An 18,398-nucleotide genomic window follows, 5' to 3' on the forward strand; every position below is an offset into this window, starting at 1 on the left:
CGGAGGACCAATCAGAAAGGGGTTAAAATGGCTGGAGAACCCATGCAGCTGGGCATTAATTATGGAGGCAGCTGCCATGGCTAAAGAGGAGGAAAAGAAATGGAGTGGCTGGCAATGGGAAGATTCCTGGTCGCCATCTGAGGAGATGTCACATTGCATTGCTGTACCCTGGAAAGGGGAAAACTAATTTGAACAAGATTGGCCCCCTGGAAAGGGCAGGAGGAGGCTGTGTTTTCTATGTCAGTGGTTCTCAACCTTTCCAGACTACTGTGCCCCTTTCAGGAGTCAGATTTTTTCTTGTGTACCCCAAGTTTCACCTCACTTAAAAATTACTTGCTTACAAAATCAAACATAAAAATACAAAGGTATCACAGTCACACTAGTACTGACAAATTGCTGACTTTCTCATTTTTACCATATAATTATAAAATAAATCAACTGGAATATAAATATTGTACTCACATTTCAGTATATAGTATACAGAGCAATATAAACAAGTCGTATGAAATTTTTGTTTGTACTGACTTCACTGGTGCCTTTTATGTAGCCTGTTGTAAAACTAGGCAAATATCTAGATAAGTTGATATACCCCTTGGAAAACCTCTACGTACCTCCAGGGGTATGTGTATCTCTGGTTGAGAACCACTGCTCTACGTGCATGTGTGCATGTGTACTGAGCACTGGGGGAGGCACCCCAGGGACAGTGACACAGGTAGAGGTGTATGGCAAAGGGAGTGCCTGTTCCTCTACAGCATATTATAGATTCATGGATATAAATGCCATTCTGGTCATCTACCACCTCCTGCATAGTACAGGCCACAGAACCGCACCCCTGCAATTCCTGCTTCAAGCTCCTATCCTGTGGCTGAGCCAAAACATATATTTTAGAAAGCCAGTCTTGAGTGAAGAATGCCAATAACAGTGAATCCCCGACTTCCCTTATTAAGTTTCTTCAATGGTTAATTAACCTCACTGTTAAAATTTTGCACTTATTTCTAGCCTGAACTTACCTGGCTTCAGCTTGCAGTCATTGGATCTCGCTATGCCTTTGTCTATTAGATTAAAGAGCCTTATTAAATACAAAGTTACAAAATCCAGTGGGACAGCCGCTGCCAGGCTCTCATTTAACTTTGATGACCCAGTGTTTGGCTGGCTCATGTTTTGAATAGGCACATATGAGTCCCAGCCTTCTCTATCTTGGGGTTTCAGTGTGGTTTGCTTGTGACCACACAAGCGGTGCTGGGTGGCGAGTGCAGTTTGAATCCAGGCTGTCACTGCTGTGATGCAGGGCACATGCATCTGAATCCCTAGCAGCGCCACCAGTGCACAGGCTCAGATATTTTTCTCTGGCTTTTTCAGCTACAGAAGACAGATCTCTCCGTTTCTGTCTGTCACTGGTCCCCGCCTAGTCCCTTTCTTTCTTGTCTGTTTCTTTGCCTTCTCTGCCTTCCCCTGTCTCCTGATGCAGATGGCGCTGAGCCGAACTCCAGCAAGCTGCTAGGGATTCCGCTGACAGAGGAGCCACAGCAGAGGCTGAAGTGGCAGGCCCACCTGGAATTCACGCACAACCACGACGTGGGGGACCTCACCTGGGACAAAATCGAGGTCACGCTGCCAGGTTCGGACAAGCTGCGCTCACTGGTACTGGCTGGCATACCACACAGCATGAGGCCTCAGGTGAGGCGCTGGGGCACAGTCACGAGAAGGGGAAGCAGGGAGTATGAAATGAGAGACCAGTTCCTGTTGGTTTCACTTCTCGGTTTGTTGTGGTTGCGTTTTGACCGCTCTTCACCCTTTCTTTTCATGTCCCCAATTCTCCAGCTGTGGATGCGTCTCTCTGGGGCCCTGCAGAAGAAGAGGAATTCGGAGATGTCCTACCGAGACATTGTGAAAAACAGCTCCAATGATGAAACTATCTCTGCCAAACAGGTCGGGAGCCTGCCTGATGCCCACGCTCCAGTGCTTGGGGTGGAAACATGGTGATCTGTTGTACTGGGGGGATGACGAATTTGCTTAATGCCTGCAGGGACAGATGAGGGGGGAGGAGAGGTTGGACTATGCTACTCGTTAATTTTTCTCATCCTTTATTAGGAAGGTAGTTTGAGGGGCTCAATTCGCCTTCCCAAGAGGGGAGGGGAAAAGATTTAGTCAGCACCCACACTGTCCTCAGGCTGTGATGGTTTCTGTGTACATTGAGCAGACAGCTCTGCTGTGAATATATGTATGTGAATCATGCCTAGGTACAAACACTGACCAAGATACTAAAGAGTAGGGCCCTACTACTACAAATTCATGGCTATGAAAAATGCGTCAGGGACCGTGAAATCCGGTCTTTTTTGTGCTTTTACCCTATACTATACATATTTCACATGGGAGACCAGCGTTTCTCAAGTTGGGGGTCCTGACCCAAAAGGGAGTTGCAGGATGGTCACAAAGTTATTTTAGGGGGGTTGTGACATTGCCACTCTTACTTCTGCACTGCCTAGAGAGCTGGGCAGCTGGAGCGCAGCGGCGGTAGGACGGGCGTCCAGCTCTGAAGGCAGCACTGCCAGCAGCAGCAGTGCAGAAGTAATGGTAGCAATACCGCAACCCCCCTACAATAACTTTGAGACCCCCACCCCCAACTCCTTTTTGGGTCAGGATCCCTATAATTACAACACCCTGAAATTTCAGATTTAAATATCTGAAATCATGAAATTTACGATTTTTAAAATCCTATGACTGTGAAATGGACAAAATGGACCATGAAGTTGGTAGGGCCCTACTAAGGAGGGAAGGGAACCCTGGGACTGAAATACCCCCAGCAGGTGCATGCCCTATTCAAGTGGCAGCAGCTGTCTCCCAGGGTTTTGTCTTTCCTCCTGAATCCTGAGGGCTCAAGGTGCCAGCAAGGCTGGGACAGGGAATTTCCTCCCTTCCCTCCCCTCCCCTCTTTTCTGTAATCCTGTTATAGCCAAACTCTATCTCTGCCCCAAACTCGCCAAGCTCCTGGGGTAACAAACCAAAATCATCTGACAGAGGGAGGGACTGAACAGTTCAGGGGATTTGGCCTGTGATATGGAGCCTTTATACTCACAATCGCCAACTGCAGTCAAGCCCAGGCTCTTGCTGTCTGATCGTGGTTTGGTGGCCTGCCTGAAATGGGCGGGGTGGGGTGTCTTCACTCCAGATCCCGGTGGATAAATGTCCACTTTGCAAACCCCAGCAGCACAGACTGTACTAATTGGCCACCTTGCTGCCATTCTCAGGGGTGACACCAAGAACCGAATGGGTCAAGGAGTATGAAGTCCCCTCTCGTCCCTCAGGTCAGTCCCTCCGAGGCAGAGTTTAGGTACCTTGGCGAGTGTGTCTGAGAAGTTGCTCTGTCCCTGGCTAAGCTGTCCTGGGGGTAAACAGAGGCCTTCAGGTTCCAGATGGTGCCAGTCCAGGACCTTGCACTGGCACCAAATGTATTTTAAAAGGGTGTGGGGAAGGCAAGGGAGTGTGTGGCCAGGGCAGGGCATCAGGGAGGCCAAGGGAGCAGGAGGCTGTTAAGCAGATTACATGATCTGAGTCTGAAGCAATTGTTTGTGACGGGTGCTTGCCAGATCGAGAAGGACCTGCTCCGCACCATGCCCAGCAATGCCTGCTTCTCCAACATGAACAGCATCGGGGTGCCACGACTGCGCAGGATACTCCGGGGACTAGCCTGGCTTTACCCAGAGATTGGATACTGCCAAGGCACCGGCATGGTAATTTCACTTGCCCCTGCTTTGTGTTACTTCATTAGGGATCATTCTTTCCGCAGTAGGTGAGTCAGAGCAGCTGATTTCAGCCAGCTTCAGTGCAGCTGGGCACCATGCGAACCAAATTAGGTCAGGGGAACAGACCAAATGGAGCCATTTCTCGGGGCAGGAGAAATGGAAGGAGTAATTCTGCACACGGACTAAACTAATCTGTTTGTGGAGAGAGAGTGATATTGTTTGTTTGATTGACATGAGACTTGGCTGATGTGACTGAAATAGCAAAGAATCTCTTCGGGTGGAGTGTAAAAGAAATTCCACCAATGGGAGAAAGCAAAGCAAAGCTTCTGGGTGTGGAAATGAGGGATGTTTCCATCTCCTAAACTCTAGACTTTGTCCAGGTTCCATTCCACCTAAGCACCAGTGAATGTCCCATTTAGTGCAGGCTTGGAATGAACATCTCTGTTTCCCCTTCTCACTAGGTGGCGGCTTCCCTGCTGCTCTTCTTGGAGGAGGAAGATGCCTTCTGGATGATGTGCGCCATCATCGAGGACTTGGTACCTGCCTCCTACTTCAGCACCACGCTGATGGGAGTGCAAACCGACCAGCGTGTCCTACGCCACCTCATCGTGCAGTACCTGCCACGGCTGGACAAGCTCCTGCAAGAGCATGACATTGGTAAAGGTGCCCCTAAGGCCATTGAATCTTTTGACCCAGGGTGCTGCTTTCAGCCTGCAGGCATGACCCAGGCTCATGCGTATGTACGTGCATGCGTGTGTGTGCAGATTATCGAGCCCTATGTACTGCACAGCACCTTAAACTGAAATGATATGGTAGGAACCCCACAATTGTGAGGCTACTCCCACAATACCCCTCTCCAGCTGAATACACTCAATAAAGTGTCCCTTGGTTCACATGGCAGTGATGAAGTCAGTGTATTCCTGTTACTCCATACTCTGTTTGATATGCTGCAGGGCTTGACGATGCAGAGCTGCAGCATTGTGGTTGTGTTTTGGGGAGAAGCTGTAGGTTTCAGGGTTGGACTCAACTTACCGGAGGGCTTTTCTCACCCAAGGATGCCTGGGAGTCTTGTGTTTGCGGTTTTTTGACAACCAGGAGGTCATGGAGGCTTTGGCACTGGGACAGGGGGAGATGCATCTCTCCCTCTCTCCTGTTTGGGGGACACAGGGAACGGGGAGTGACAAACTTTTGAGGAGGGGGAGTTTTGAATTCCTGGTGTGTGGCTGTGGCTGTACGTACGTGCGCACAATGTCCCATGTGGTTTTGGATGTTCTGATTGAGACTTGTTTAAAGGGGGCACTGTCCTATCTTAGGTCCCAAGAAGATGACCTTATTCCTATGACCGTTTTATTTTACTAAACACAATGCATGTGAGCCTCTCCCCACCCCTCCCCCTGGAGCTGTTCATGCTCTGACTGATGTCAACAGAGTTGTCCTCCTTTATCGTCACGGTACCTGGAGAACCCCCTGGGAATGAGGAGTAGTTGAGGGTGTCCCTTTTGGGCTGGGAGAGCGGTTCTGTGCAGGTTCTCTTCCTCTGTGGTCACCCGATCACCTGTGTCACATTCCCTTTCTGTCTCTTCATACACAGAGCTGTCCCTGATCACCCTGCACTGGTTCCTCACGTGCTTCGCTAGCGTTGTGCATATCAAACTGCTGCTGCGCATCTGGGACCTCTTCTTCTACCAGGGTTCGCTAGTGCTCTTCCAGGTCACCTTGGGCATGCTCAGTATGAAGGTAACAACCACCTCCTGTGCCCTGATTTCTAGCAGCCTGGCTTTCTCTTCAGGAAGGAGGAAGAAAGAGGATTCTAGGGGTGGGGACCTCCTGTACCCACTGGTTGTACATGGTTCAGGAGTTTACTTTGCAGGGGAGCGAGAGCCGCCATCTTGATTTCCTCAGAATCTGGGGATGTGAAGAGTGTCCTGGCAGAAGGTCAGTCAGCAATCCATTGTTTGAGATTTGGGAGACTCAGTCAAGAAGATGGCTTCCCGTTCCTGCTCTTTTTCCCCTCACCTCCACTCCCCATGTCTCACCATCACCCTCCCTCATTTGCTACACCCCTCTGACTCCTGAGCCGAGAGTAACACAGACTGGAGACTTGTCCTGCCCTCCCTGGCTCTGGAGAGCTCTTTGTTTTTTACTACCTGTGGATGGGGATGTAAAACCAAGGTGCTGACCATTTGGGGATGATAAAAGATCCTTTGGTGCTGTTCGCACAAGTCCGAGGGTGTGAGCCCTGTTGTCCTGGCCACATTTAATTTGGGTGATCACATTTGGCCACCCTAAACTTTCTCCCATTCAGAATTCAGGGGAAGTTATCCTGTGACTCACTTGTATAGTATTGCTGGTGCAGGATGGCGATTGTGCAGCACCCTGAGGTGGCTGCATTTCCGTGGTGGATGAAGTGATTTCTGGATATGTCTCTGGTATAATGTGCTGTGGGATTCTTTGGTATGAAAGCGGTAGAGCAGTGTGAGATGCTGCTGCTATCTCCTGACCAAGCAGCTTGGACTTTTTCTTACTGAAACTTTAAAGAAGAAATCTAGTTGCTCCTGAGGTAAATTTTGGGCCTAGACTGCATTCTGAGGTGTAAGCAGGGCTTTTAGCAGTCCTAGTGAGTGTCACTGACATGTTCAGCATATTATGTATGTGTGGGTTCTCCCCATTCCCGCAGGAAGATGAGCTAATCCAGTCGGAGAATTCTGCCTCCATCTTCAACACTCTCTCGGACATCCCGTCTCAGATCGAGGACGCGGAGGTGCTGCTGCGGGAGGCCATGCGCGTCGCTGGCTCACTGACAGACATGGCGGTGGAGACCCAGCGCCGCAAGCACTTGGCTTACCTCATCGCTGACCAAGGGCAGCTACTCAACCCCAGCGCCGCTGTCAATAATCTATCCAAGGTGAGTGCACAGAGCCCTGCCCATCTGGGCTGTTAGGGACTGCAGATCCCCTTCATGACACTGCCTTCTGGGCTAGCTGGTCATTCACCCTTATAACACTCTGTTAGCATGAGGCCACCCTGCCTTAGCAGGCTTTGGCTCCATGATAAACTTCCCTTCTCTCAGCTCCCCAGTGAGGGGGAGTGAGTGCTAGGACTGTGGTGGGAGTTGACCACATGTACTGTTCTCACTACCGGGAGACCATGCTGTCAGACCTCCCACATCCGCCACAGCCACCAGACCTCCCACACCTGCCACAGCCAGCCCACATGCGAGGGATCGCGGCAGCCAGCTAAGCGCTAAACACTGCCTTTCACTGTCTTCATGGAATGAATTAATTTTATGTTGCAATAGATCCATGGGTCATCTCCTGTTCTCCCCCTCACCAGTCAGTGCTTGGCTGTTCTTGTGCTTTATCCAGTCCTGTTCTGAGTGCCCCTGATGGTGCTCATCCACTCCCAGTTTAATCCACAGCCTGATAGACCCCACTGTCAAAAATCATTCCTGCTGGTCCTCTTGCTCAGAGTGGTTTGGTTACTGCCCATTCTGTCTGGGACCACTCCAAACAGTTCCCCTCTCTCTTTGTGGTGTACACCCCTCAGAGACTTGCTGACAGTCGCTGTGTCCTCTTGCCCTACTCTAGCCCCTTTATGCCAATCTATACATGTTTAGTTCTTCTAATGTCTCTTCACGAGTCCACTCTGTCTCACTCTTCCCCCCCTTCAGATTGTGCGGCGCAGGACCCAGCGCAGGAAATCTGGCATTACCTCGTTGCTTTTCGGTGAGGACAAGTGTGTTCCTTGCATGTTGTGATGGTGCTGTCAGGATGGAGGGTGAAAGAATAGTCTGGAGGCAGAGGAATGGTTGGGCATGGGGAAATGGAGTGGGAGAACATTCCTTCAGCAACAAGAAAAAGTAAGACAAGGGAAGAGATTGAATGAGGAGAAGAGAAGGGAGTTTGAACTTGCTGAGTTTGCACTCCCCAAAACTGAGGGAAGAAGCAGACTTTTCCTGATAGCCACAGGAAGTAGCGTGCTTTGCTCTTTAGCCCTTAATCTTCTTGCTGCAGGTCCAGCCACCCCCAAAATATGAAGCCATTTAGGACAGGAATGTCCAAAGTCCCTCTTTTACTCCTGGGGGAATTCTGCACCACTGCGCATGTGCAAAATTTATGTCCCCTGCAGATTTCTTTGCTTCCCCACAGAAAAATGACTTTTTCATTTTTTGGCACAGAATGTCCTCAGGACTATCCTTTGGAGACTTAAAATGCAACCCATGACTATCCATAGCCCCTACCCTCATCCATGATCTCTACTCTGAACACTTTCACATTTTAATTTTCATTGTGGGTGAGCTCACCCAACATGTAACATCAAGAAAACCACTGGCACAAGCAAAGAGTAACATTATGCATGCATTTAAAAATACATACCTTATGGAGTAGCAGAAGCTGACTTCCCGCATAAGAAATAGATCCTCCAGAAAGTACCATATCTTATCCCAGGGCAGATTTTTGGGTGGGGGGAAGTTTGGTAAAAATTAGGAATGGTGTTTTTAGGGCCAAAACATTTCCCCCTGTCATTAATTTCTTGGAAGTTTTCCTGACTTTTTCTCCTGGCTCATCATGGCCTGGTTGTGAAACTCTGAACTCGTGTGGTGTTGGCCTTGCTGCGGAGAGTGCCTTCAGTATTTTCTGTCAGGTTAATGGGGAACTACAAGCTTATATACTATTGCATTTAAAAAAAATACAGTGAAGGATGTTAGGTTTGCAAAGTCAAACACTCACTGGTTAGGAAATAGCAGAATGAATGTTACCTGTGCAACTTAAATCTGGCCCCCTTGTGCATATGGATTATGATACAGTCTTGAATTACAGGATCACGTTCAATTATCACAAGACCCTGCCTTATTCAGAGCACGGATTTCACAGAATTATTCATGTAGCTGTAGGTCCCAGTTCAAGCTCTACTGCAATCCACAAAACTCCTACCCAACTCCATGGGCGCCCAAACTCAGGCAATGTTTACATTTTCAGAATAAAAGTTCCCTTGGTGCCTAAGTTCCTTTCTCTGAGTGTGTGTGCTGCTGCCTCCCGCTAGGCATCTGGACACACATCCTGTGCCTCAGCCCAAGAGCAATTCACAAACCAGGGGGGATAGGCATTCTGGCACTTCAGTCGTGTGCAGGGCCCAATCCAGTAGGCGTGCCCAGAGGCTGCCTACCAGAGCAGGTCCCATTCAAAATAAAGGAGGAGCCTGGTGATGGTGGTACCAGTGCCCACCTTATAACTTACAGAGCAGTGGTCAGAGCACTCGCCTGGGAGGTGGGAGACCCAGGTCCAGTTGCCCCCCTCTCTGCCAGAGGGGGAGAAAGGATTTGAACAGGTGCCTCCTACTTCTCAGGAGAGCTCTTTAACCACTGAGCTAAGGGACATTCTGATGTAGGCTCTCTCCATCTCTCCTGCTGAAGCTCTTCTGGTTTGGAAAACTAATGAAAGAGTGGCTGGAGCAGGGAGCCTGGCCCCTCAGTCTCCCATCTCCCAGGTGGGTGCCCTGATCACTGGACTCTCCCTCTCTCTCTCAAGGCTGTTTAAGTATTTATGCATCACTTCCTCCTCCTCAGGGGCAGGGTTTAGCACACACCTTTCTTGTTGGCATCACCCATTGCCTAGGTTGGGTGGCTTCCCACTGCACGTGCTGGTTTGTGTGGATCGCATTCTTCAGTGCCTGTCTGTCTCCATTGATGGTATAGGCAGCCCAGGTGCTTGGCTTGGTGGGTCACAGTGCTGTTCCTGTGATTTTTTTCTAGCACGTAAAAGTTAGGCGCCGTGATGCTTAGCATCGCAATGCCTACGGTCCTTCGTGGATCCCACCCTAAGTGACTTGCCCAGCATCACATAGGAACTCTGCGGTACAGGCAAGGAGAGAATCCAATTCCCCACAGCAGTATTTAAACTGCCTAAACCACAAGTCTTTTCCTGCAGTTCCCCACCTCATTCACTACACACTTTTCAACAACCTCAACAAATGAGGCAGGGAACCTACAGATAACAGCCTCCTTTCACTACACAATCCTGATTAATTTCCTGAGCACTGTGTCCATTCAGTGCACTGAATGGAGCAGAGGTCTTGTGGAAATAAGAGTAGTGATCATGAGATTAAAGGCTGAATCATGGTGCATATGCACAAGGGGGCCGAATTAAGATTGCACAGGAAACCTTAATTCTGGCATTTCCTATCTTGAGTGCTTGATTTTACAAACTTAACTTTCTTTTAATGTAATTTTTTTGTATGTAATTTTCTATGTTTTTTTTAAAAAAGCAAACTGAAAAACCAGAAATTTTATCTCGTGAAACCATATTGGCACCCACATGGTTCTTCAGCTGTGTAAGAATCTTTTGATCCACCAGACAGACCCCGTCTTGAGCTAACAGTACCTTATAGCAGTAGTAGGCTGTTATCCTCTGAGTGGAGCAGCACTAAAGGTGCATATTTTGCCAGTGGGTTTCACAGCCGTTTTCTGACAGCAGAGAAATGTTGACTCAGGACTCCTGGATTCTATTCCAGGTTCTAGGATGAGTGTAATCTAGTGGTTACAGTCCCTTCTGCCGCAGTCACGGTTCCCTTCCCCCACACCCAGTTCCTAGAACCAGTCTCATCACCCACAAGTCCAGCTCCTCTCTCCTTTGCGCTCCAGTCAGGCTGCACCCTTCTCCTTGCTGCCTGGTTGCCACCAGGGGGAGCATTGAGACACAGGACAGACAGGCTCCCTGCTTTTGGTTCCTGTGCTTAGTGCCATGGTGGCATCCCAGTGATAGGAGCATGCTCAGTGAAGAGAGATTCTTCGGAGAATTTAGCTACCAAATTCTAACGCGTCTCAGCTGAGCATGTGTGAACTGAGACTTTCAGAGGCCAAATTTGAGCAGATTTTCATGAGGATGGCAAGAGACTCATCCTTGGTACCAGGACAACACCCAGCCAAATTTCAAATCCCTGCTCCAGAGCAGGGAGGTACCTCAGCTTCTCGACAAAATGGTGGTATGAGGTTTTTTTAACATGGACGAAATGTATTTTCCCATGTCTTGTTCTCAGAAATGGTTACACCATTTTTGCTGAAATTTCGCCAAAAAAATCAACCCGAGGTGGACCCACGGCATGGAAAATTTCAGCCTGATTGAACAGTTAAAATTTAGCAAAGTTATAGGCAACTGAAAACAAGGTTGTGTGACACTCCCATTATAGGACCCTACTATAGGCCCTGCTACCTGCACTGCCTATAATATAGGGCCTTTGGTGGGGTGTGTATATGCCTCATGTTAAGGCAGGCAGGGAAATGATTAACGAGCGCTCATTTAGGGCCTGCTCCTGCTCCCTTGGAGTCAGTGGGAGTATTAACAGTGACTTGGATGGGAGCAGGGCCAGATCCTTCATGCAGGGGGATAAGGCAGTGGGAGGGCCCTGAGGGGCAGAGGAAGTGCACACACTCCCCATCTTTTCCCTGCCCAGGAAGTGCGCAGGCAGAGAGGGGGAGATGAGCAACCGGCTCTCTTCAGATGGGGTCAGACAGCTTACGAGCGTCTGTGTCAGCTGAGAACTGTTGTTTTCTCATGGCTCCTGCTGGCCTCCCCTTTATTGGCATGGGGAGAAGGAGGCTGAATCCAGCCCCAGTCCTGGTCCCCTGTGTACTTGGCATAAAGGTGCCTGGGCCTTAGGGTGACAGGATGCAGTATTTTGTTTCTCTCCCTCCCCTCATATCGCCCCCTTTTCCTGTTAGCTATGAGCGGGGCCCAGATGTTCAGGTGGGGCCAGAGCAATGGTTACACTCTGACCAGAGGGAGCAGTCGTAATTGTCTCTTCTCAGGCTGAGGGAGGGGACAGCCACCTTTTTTCCCAGCATGGGATTGGGGGTTTCCTTTCTCTTCACCTTTCTCTTGTCCCGCAATCTCAGGTGAAGATGATTTAGAGGCACTGAAGGCCAAGAACATCAAGCAGACGGAGCTGGTGGCTGACCTTCGTGAGGCGATCCTGCAGGTGGCACGGCACTTCCAGTGCGTGGATCCAAAGAACTGCAGCATTGTGAGTGGGGGCGCACTGTACAAGGCTAAACCTGGGTCCCTCGTGCTGCAGGGCCAAGGCCGGGTCCCCCTACCCCTAGCCCTGGAGGAGCTGCCGGACTGCAAGGAGATCCGCCATGGGCAGGATCTATGTGTTGCACGTTGCCTGTCCCAGGTGGAGGGAAGGGAGCCATGCTTGATCCTGGAGCTAGCAGAGCTAATCTATCCACCGGGGGGGGAGCAGAGAGCGGTACTAAACACGGGGGAGCACCCCAGTACTTCTAGTAACCTTCTTACTGCTCCTCTGTGCTTCTCTTCTGCACGAACTCAGGACCTGACTCCGGATTACACCATGGAGAGCCACCAGCGGGACCATGAAAACTATGTGGCATGTTCCCAGCACCGTCGGCGCCGAGCCAAGGCACTGCTGGACTTCGAGCGCCATGACGATGACGAGTTAGGCTTCCGCAAGAACGACATCATCACAGTACGAGGGCTGGGTGGGGGCAGAATCCCGTGGCGTGATACACCCTCTCTGCCCCCTTTCAGAGAGGGCGTGTTACAGGCACCCACCTCGAGCCACCACATAGGGCAAGTGTTTCGTCCCCCTTATAGCCTCGTCCCTGGGGAGTCGGGCTGAGGTGTCCCTCCCAGCGCCCTATGCTGGGTTGCCGGTTATGGAGTCTGTGGTTGGGGGTTCTGGCTGATCCAGGCGGGACACAGAATTCCTTTGGGGATGCTTGCCACCTCCTGCTGGAACTGGTTAGGGGATCACCCTGGCTATCAGAAAGCCCCCACGCCCCCAGAGCGAAAGGCAGATAAGATTTGAACTCAGTGCTCTGTGCCACCAGGGCACTGGGCCAGCCCAGCCTCATCTAAGGGCACCCAATAGTGTGGAAACCTTGGCACCACCTCCTTACATCCCAGGGTGGGAACGAGAGGGAGGAAAGGGAAACCCGCTGCCCATCAAAGAGCAAGAAGCTACTGCTCTGAATAGCTGTCAGATGTGGGGTGTGTTGTGTTGGCAGCATTGTCCTGCACCCGCATGGCGAGTAGAACTAGCCTTTTACCCCCAAGTAGTGTGGGGCCAACAGAACCACCAATGGGGAAGAAAAAGGGAGGAGGGTTTTGGCACAATGGCTGATCATCATTTAACTCCTCTTCTCCCACCCTCAGGAACTCCTGCCTCTTGCCCAGGGTGCCTGCATAACCCATGCTAACCCAGAGCGGCCCTTTATCCCCATCGAGTGGCTGAACTACGTAAAGAGACTGCTACAGCCGCTGAGCTAGTGGACTTGGTCCTGTAGCTCCTATGGGAGAGGCTTATGCTTTTAGATTCAGGGGTCCCAGGTTCAGTCCCCACAAAGAACCTGACTACGTGTTTTGTTACTCCTGTCTCTGGTGTCTGGGAAGTACCTACCTCTAGTGATGGTTGGTGACTTGAATTTCAGTCAGTCAGTCCCCCTGTCTACCTCTGATGGTTGAGAAGAAAGTGATTCCTTACCCACGTGCACATGCTCACTCTCTTTGAGGTGATACTGTTTCCATGGCAATGCATCTCCGCTGTCCTGGGTGGGATGTGTGGAGAGGGAAAGCCTGACGCCAGCCCTGTTTTGCCTCCTTGCTCCCGTTCCATGGCCCTTATGAGTCAGTGTTTGTCTCACTCTCAAATTGCCATCTCTCCTCTTTGTTCTTTCAGATCATATCCCAAAAGGACGAGCACTGTTGGGTGGGGGAACTGAATGGACTGAGAGGTGAGAACAGACAAGGCTGGTGGGGGAGGGGAGGCTGAGGGAAAGCTGTGGAGAGGAGGAGTGCAATTGCTAATGTTACAGAGATGCTGCTGCCCTCAACAATGGCTCTGGCATCTGTGCCCGTCCTGTCTCAGGGAGCGTGTGGGTTTGCCTTTCGTTTGAGTTTCTGCCCTTATAGCCAAAGGCTCAGCTGAGCCCCACTTGGGAGCTGCCTGGGAATGCACATCCCATCCCTGTGCATGGCTAGGAGGAGAGAGGGGTGTGGAGGTGGGGTGGGGCTGCAGCTCCTTGCTAGGCATGCTCATTATTCCCAGAAGATGCAGCAGCTGAGGTGCACTTTCACAGTCAGGGTGAGGACGGGTAGGGGGCTGCTCTGGAGCATGGGAGCTGGCGCTGTCTGCAGTGCTTGTAGGGAGAATGCCCTTCGATGACATTAGGCTCGCAGCTGTTTGGATTTCCTGACATACACTGAGAGGCTCCAGTGCTGCTTGTTTTCTTCCCCAGGCTGGGCCCATAGGGACACACCTCTCTTCTCCTCCCTCCCCCAGGATCTGCAGCCAGTCTGGGTTTTCATTCATGTCCATGTGAGGGTTTCCCGATGTCTCAGGCTCACCCTTTGTCTCCTCTTTGTAGGTTGGTTTCCTGCAAAATTTGTGGAGGTCTTGGATGAACGGAGCAAAGAGGTAAAAATTCCTGTATTTTGTAGGTCACCTTGCAAACCCCACTGTCCTTCTTACCAAAACCCATGCGTGTCTTCCCTGCTGCCATCACTCCTTCTGGCTATCCGTGTTTATATGCCACTTTTCCTCTGCCCCGCTGTCAGGGCATAGCGTAATAGTGTGGCCAGATGGTGGTAGTTTCCTTGGGCATTTGCCGAATGTTTGCCCACAGGATGGTCAGAGATGGAGATTCACAGGGTGGGATGGGAGGGAGTCTTGTGCAGTGACTGAGGTCCCTACAACCACAGTCTGGCTCAAGGAGAGCCCAAGAAGTGACATCCTGCAAATGTTGCAAAATATGAATCTTTCTGTAGCCCCACACACCCCAGAATCTGTGCTTCACAGCCGTGAATGAATGAGACACACACACACCCTGTGATGGCCCTGTGAGATTGGGAAGTCTCTTATCCTTCCCCATTACAGATCATAGAATAGAATATCAGGGTTGGAAGGGACCTCAGGAGGTCATCTAGTTCAACACCTGCTCAAAGCAGGACCAGTCCCCAACTAAATCATCCCAGCCAGGGCTTTGTCAAGCCTGACCTTGAAAACCTCTAAGGAAGGAGATTCCATCACCTCCCTAAGTAACCCATTCCACTGCTTCACCACCCTCCTAGTGAAAAAGTTTTTCCTAACATCCAATCTAAACCTCCCTCACTGCAACTTGAGACCATTACTCCTTGTTCTGTCATCTGCTACCACTGAAAACAGTATAGATCCATCCTCTTTGGAACCCCCTTTCAGGTAGTTGAAAGCAGCTATCAAATCCCCCCTCATTCTTCTCTTCTGCAGACTAAACAATCCCAGTTCCCTCAGCCTCTCCTCATAAGTCATGTGCTCCAGCCCCCTAATCATTTTTGTTGCCCTCCGCTGGACTCTTTCTAATTTTTCCACATCCTTCTTGTAGTGTGGGGCCCAAAACTGGACACAGTACTCCAGATGAGGCCTCACCAATGTCGAATAGAGGGGAATGATCACGTCCCTCGATCTGCTGGCAATGCCCCTACTTATACATCCCAAAATGCCATTGGCCTTCTTGGCAACAAGGGCACACTGTTGACTCATGTCCAGCTTCTCATCCACTGTAACCCCTAGGTCCTTTTCTGTAGAACTGCTGCCTAGCCATTCGGTCCCTAGTCTGTAGCAGTGCATGGGATTCTTCCGTCCTAAGTGCAAGACTCTGTACTTGTTCTTGTTGAACCTCATCAGATTTCTTTTGGTCCAATCCTCTAATTTGTCTAGGTCCCTCTGTATCCTATCCCTACCCTCCAGCGTATCGACACTAAACTGGGAGGAGAGGTAATCTGCAAACTTGCTGAGGGTGCAGTCCATGCCATTCTCCAGATCATTAATGAAGATATTGAACAAAACCAGCCCCAGGACCTACCCTTGGGGCACTCCACTTCATACCGTCTGCCAACTAGACATGGAGCCATTGATCACTACCCGTTGAGCCCAACAATCTAGCCAGCTTTCTATCCACCTTATAGTCCATTCATCCAGCCCATGCTTCTTTAACTTGCTGGCAAGGATACTGTGGGAGACCGTATCAAAAGCTTTGCTAAAGTCAAGGAGTAACACATCCACTGCTTTCCCCTCATCCACAGAGCCAGTTATCTCATCATAGAAGGCAATTAGGTTAGTCAGTCATGACTTGCCCTTGGTGAATCCATGCTGACTGTTCCTGATCACTTTTCTCTCCTCTAAGTGCTTCAGAATTGATTCCTTGAGGACCTGCACCATGATTTTTCCAAGGACTGAGGTGAGGCTGACTGGCCTGTAGTTCCCCGGATCCTCCTCCTTCTCTTTTTTAAAGATGGGCACTAGATTAGCCTTTTTCTAGTCGTCCAAGACCTCCCCTGATCACCATGAGTTTTCAAAGGTAATGGCCAATGGCTCTGCAATAACATCCGCCAACTCCTTTAGCACCCTTGGATGCAGTGCATCCGGTCCCATGGACTTGTGCTCGTCCAGCTTTTCTAAATAGTCCTGAACCACTTTTTTCTCCACAGAGGGCTGGTCACCTCCTCCCCATGCTGTGCTGCCCAGTGCAGTAGTCTGGGAGCTGACCTTGTTCATGAAGACAGAGGCAAAAAAAGCATTGAGTACATTAGCTTTTTCCACATCCTCTGTCACTAGGTTGCCTCCCTCATTCAGTAAGGGGCCCACACTTTCCTTGACTTTCTTCTTGTTGCTAACATACCCGAAGAAACCCTTCTTGTTACTCTTAACATCTCTTGCTAGCTGCAACTCAGATAGGAGTCCGAGGCACAGAGTGATGAATTGACTTGCCAAAGGTCACAGAGACAGTCTGTGCAGAGCCAGGAATAAGTCCCACATCTTCTGACCCAGAGTCCTGGGTGTTAACCTCAAGAGCATCCTTTCAGGGGCCTTGCGGATGTCTGGCTTCCAACAGTTCAAGGTCCCTGCCTGGAGAGAGATGTATGGGCTGCATCGGGCCCTGAGTGTGGCCGGGGAAGCAAGTAGCTCTGTTAATGAGACTCTCAGCTGTGGTCAGTGAGAGCATGGGGAGGGGGACCTCTCAAGAGCTAAGTCTTGATGGAACCAGCCCTGCTCCCCACAGACCTGCTAGTCCGGACATCAGTACAACCCAGCAAAGCAAGTTCTGTGCTCAGGCACCAGCTTCCAGTCCCTGGGGCTGTCGGCTCTGAGTGGGGTAGGGGAGTGTTTAGAGTGGGTGACGAAAGGAGATAGAGGAGTCTGGGTGGGAGGGCCTGTCTGGAGAAGAGGTATGGCTCTGTGTCCCCACCCCACACCTCTCTGCTCTGGGGGGGCTGTCTCCATCTCCGAGAGGCTAAGAGCTAACTCCTTTCATTCCTCAGTACTCCGTTGCTGGCGACGACTCGGTCACAGAGGGGGTGACAGACTTGGTTCGAGGGACGCTCTGTCCAGCGCTGAAGTCTATATTTGAGCATGGGTTAAAGAAGCCATCCCTGCTGGGCGGGCCCTGCCACCCCTGGCTGTTTATCGAAGAGGTGAGAGTAGCACTCGGGGACAGGGGATGTAGGGATAGCTGGGTTCTGGTCCAGCAAGACCGCAGTAACACAGCCTTCACTCGGCTTTCTTCCCTGCTGGGCACTTTGAGGTGTGTCCTGCCTCCGCTGTGTGTGGGGTGCTCCTGCTGGAGGTTCTGTATGTGAGGGCGGGGGTGCTGTCAACAGCCTGTAGGTCTGACTGCATCCTCTTCCCGTCAGGCCGCCGGACGGGAGGTGGAACGAGACTTCGATTCAGTGTACTCCCGCCTCGTGCTCTGTAAGACTTACAGGTGAGGCTGCTCTAGTCATACTGACAGGCTCGCATCCTCTTGCCCTAAGTCCTCCTTGTCAAGCCTGCACTCCTCTCTCCCGCCTGGAAAGGTCGTGCTTTTCTTCTGGGCCGTGACATGTTGCTTCTTCCGAATGGGCAGGGCCCTGCATTGCCCCGCTGGGACTGTGAGTGGAGCCATACTGACACAGACTGCACATGGGGCCGACAGGTGGTTCTTGTCTCTAAAAACCCCCAGTTCCCATGTGGTATGGCTGTGGCTGTCTCTCAGCCCCTAGCAGTAGCCAGCATCGGGACCCACAGCCCCAGTCTCCTGGTGGCAGTAGCTGAGCTGTGTGTTTCTCCGAGCAGCGTGGCTCCCATCTCTGGGGTGCGCTCCTGCCGAGCCGTGTCTTGCCTGAGTCGGCAGATGACTCTCTGGGGTAACGTGGGTCTCTGCTTTGGTTTTCTAGACTCGATGAAGATGGAAAAGTTCTGACTCCAGAAGAGCTGCTTTACCGGGTGAGTACCTTGCCCTGCCCGCACAGGGGCCAGACTAGGGTTGACAGTTTTGGCTGGATGTATTCTTGGAGAGTTTCATCACATGACATATTTTTAATTAAAGATTAACCTTTAATTCCTGGAGACTCCAGGCCAATCCTGAAGGGTTGGCAAACAACCAGACACACCTCTGCACCTCCCCTGGTCTGTGCAGCCTGTTCAGTTGTTCTGAGCCTCTCCCAGCAGGCGGCACTGTAGGGAAGGCTACAGGAGCTGTGGTCCTGGTGATGCCTACAGGAAGTGGTAAACAGAGCTCTGGTGAAGTGAGTTGTAGCTCATGAAAGCTTATGCTCAAATGAATTGGTTAGTCTCTAAGGTGCCACAAGTACTCCTGTTCTTTGAGCTCGGGGATGGTACTGA

The 18,398-nt window shown here is 50.8% G+C and overlaps 1 protein-coding gene across 4 annotated transcripts in view; it reads left to right on the forward strand.

The window, feature by feature from the left end:
* The window catches only part of SGSM3 (small G protein signaling modulator 3), a 59,925-nt gene that overhangs the window by 32,603 nt on the left and 8,924 nt on the right, over positions 1-18,398 (forward strand). For all 4 annotated transcript variants that reach the window (XM_048834849.2, XM_048834843.2, XM_048834858.2 and 1 more), the window contains 14 exons: positions 1,469-1,677; positions 1,822-1,929; positions 3,588-3,731; positions 4,205-4,400; positions 5,335-5,480; positions 6,421-6,648; positions 7,414-7,468; positions 11,635-11,762; positions 12,072-12,227; positions 13,440-13,494; positions 14,128-14,177; positions 17,057-17,209; positions 17,429-17,499; positions 17,951-17,999. In XM_048834849.2, coding sequence (XP_048690806.1) covers positions 1,469-1,677; positions 1,822-1,929; positions 3,588-3,731; positions 4,205-4,400; positions 5,335-5,480; positions 6,421-6,648; positions 7,414-7,468; positions 11,635-11,762; positions 12,072-12,227; positions 13,440-13,494; positions 14,128-14,177; positions 17,057-17,209; positions 17,429-17,499; positions 17,951-17,999 — 1,748 coding nt within the window. The remainder of the gene's footprint in view (positions 1-1,468; positions 1,678-1,821; positions 1,930-3,587; positions 3,732-4,204; positions 4,401-5,334; positions 5,481-6,420; positions 6,649-7,413; positions 7,469-11,634; positions 11,763-12,071; positions 12,228-13,439; positions 13,495-14,127; positions 14,178-17,056; positions 17,210-17,428; positions 17,500-17,950; positions 18,000-18,398) is intronic.

The sequence above is a fragment of the Caretta caretta genome, chromosome 1 (assembly GCF_965140235.1).
Source record: "Caretta caretta isolate rCarCar2 chromosome 1, rCarCar1.hap1, whole genome shotgun sequence".
Taxonomy (NCBI): domain Eukaryota; kingdom Metazoa; phylum Chordata; order Testudines; family Cheloniidae; genus Caretta; species Caretta caretta.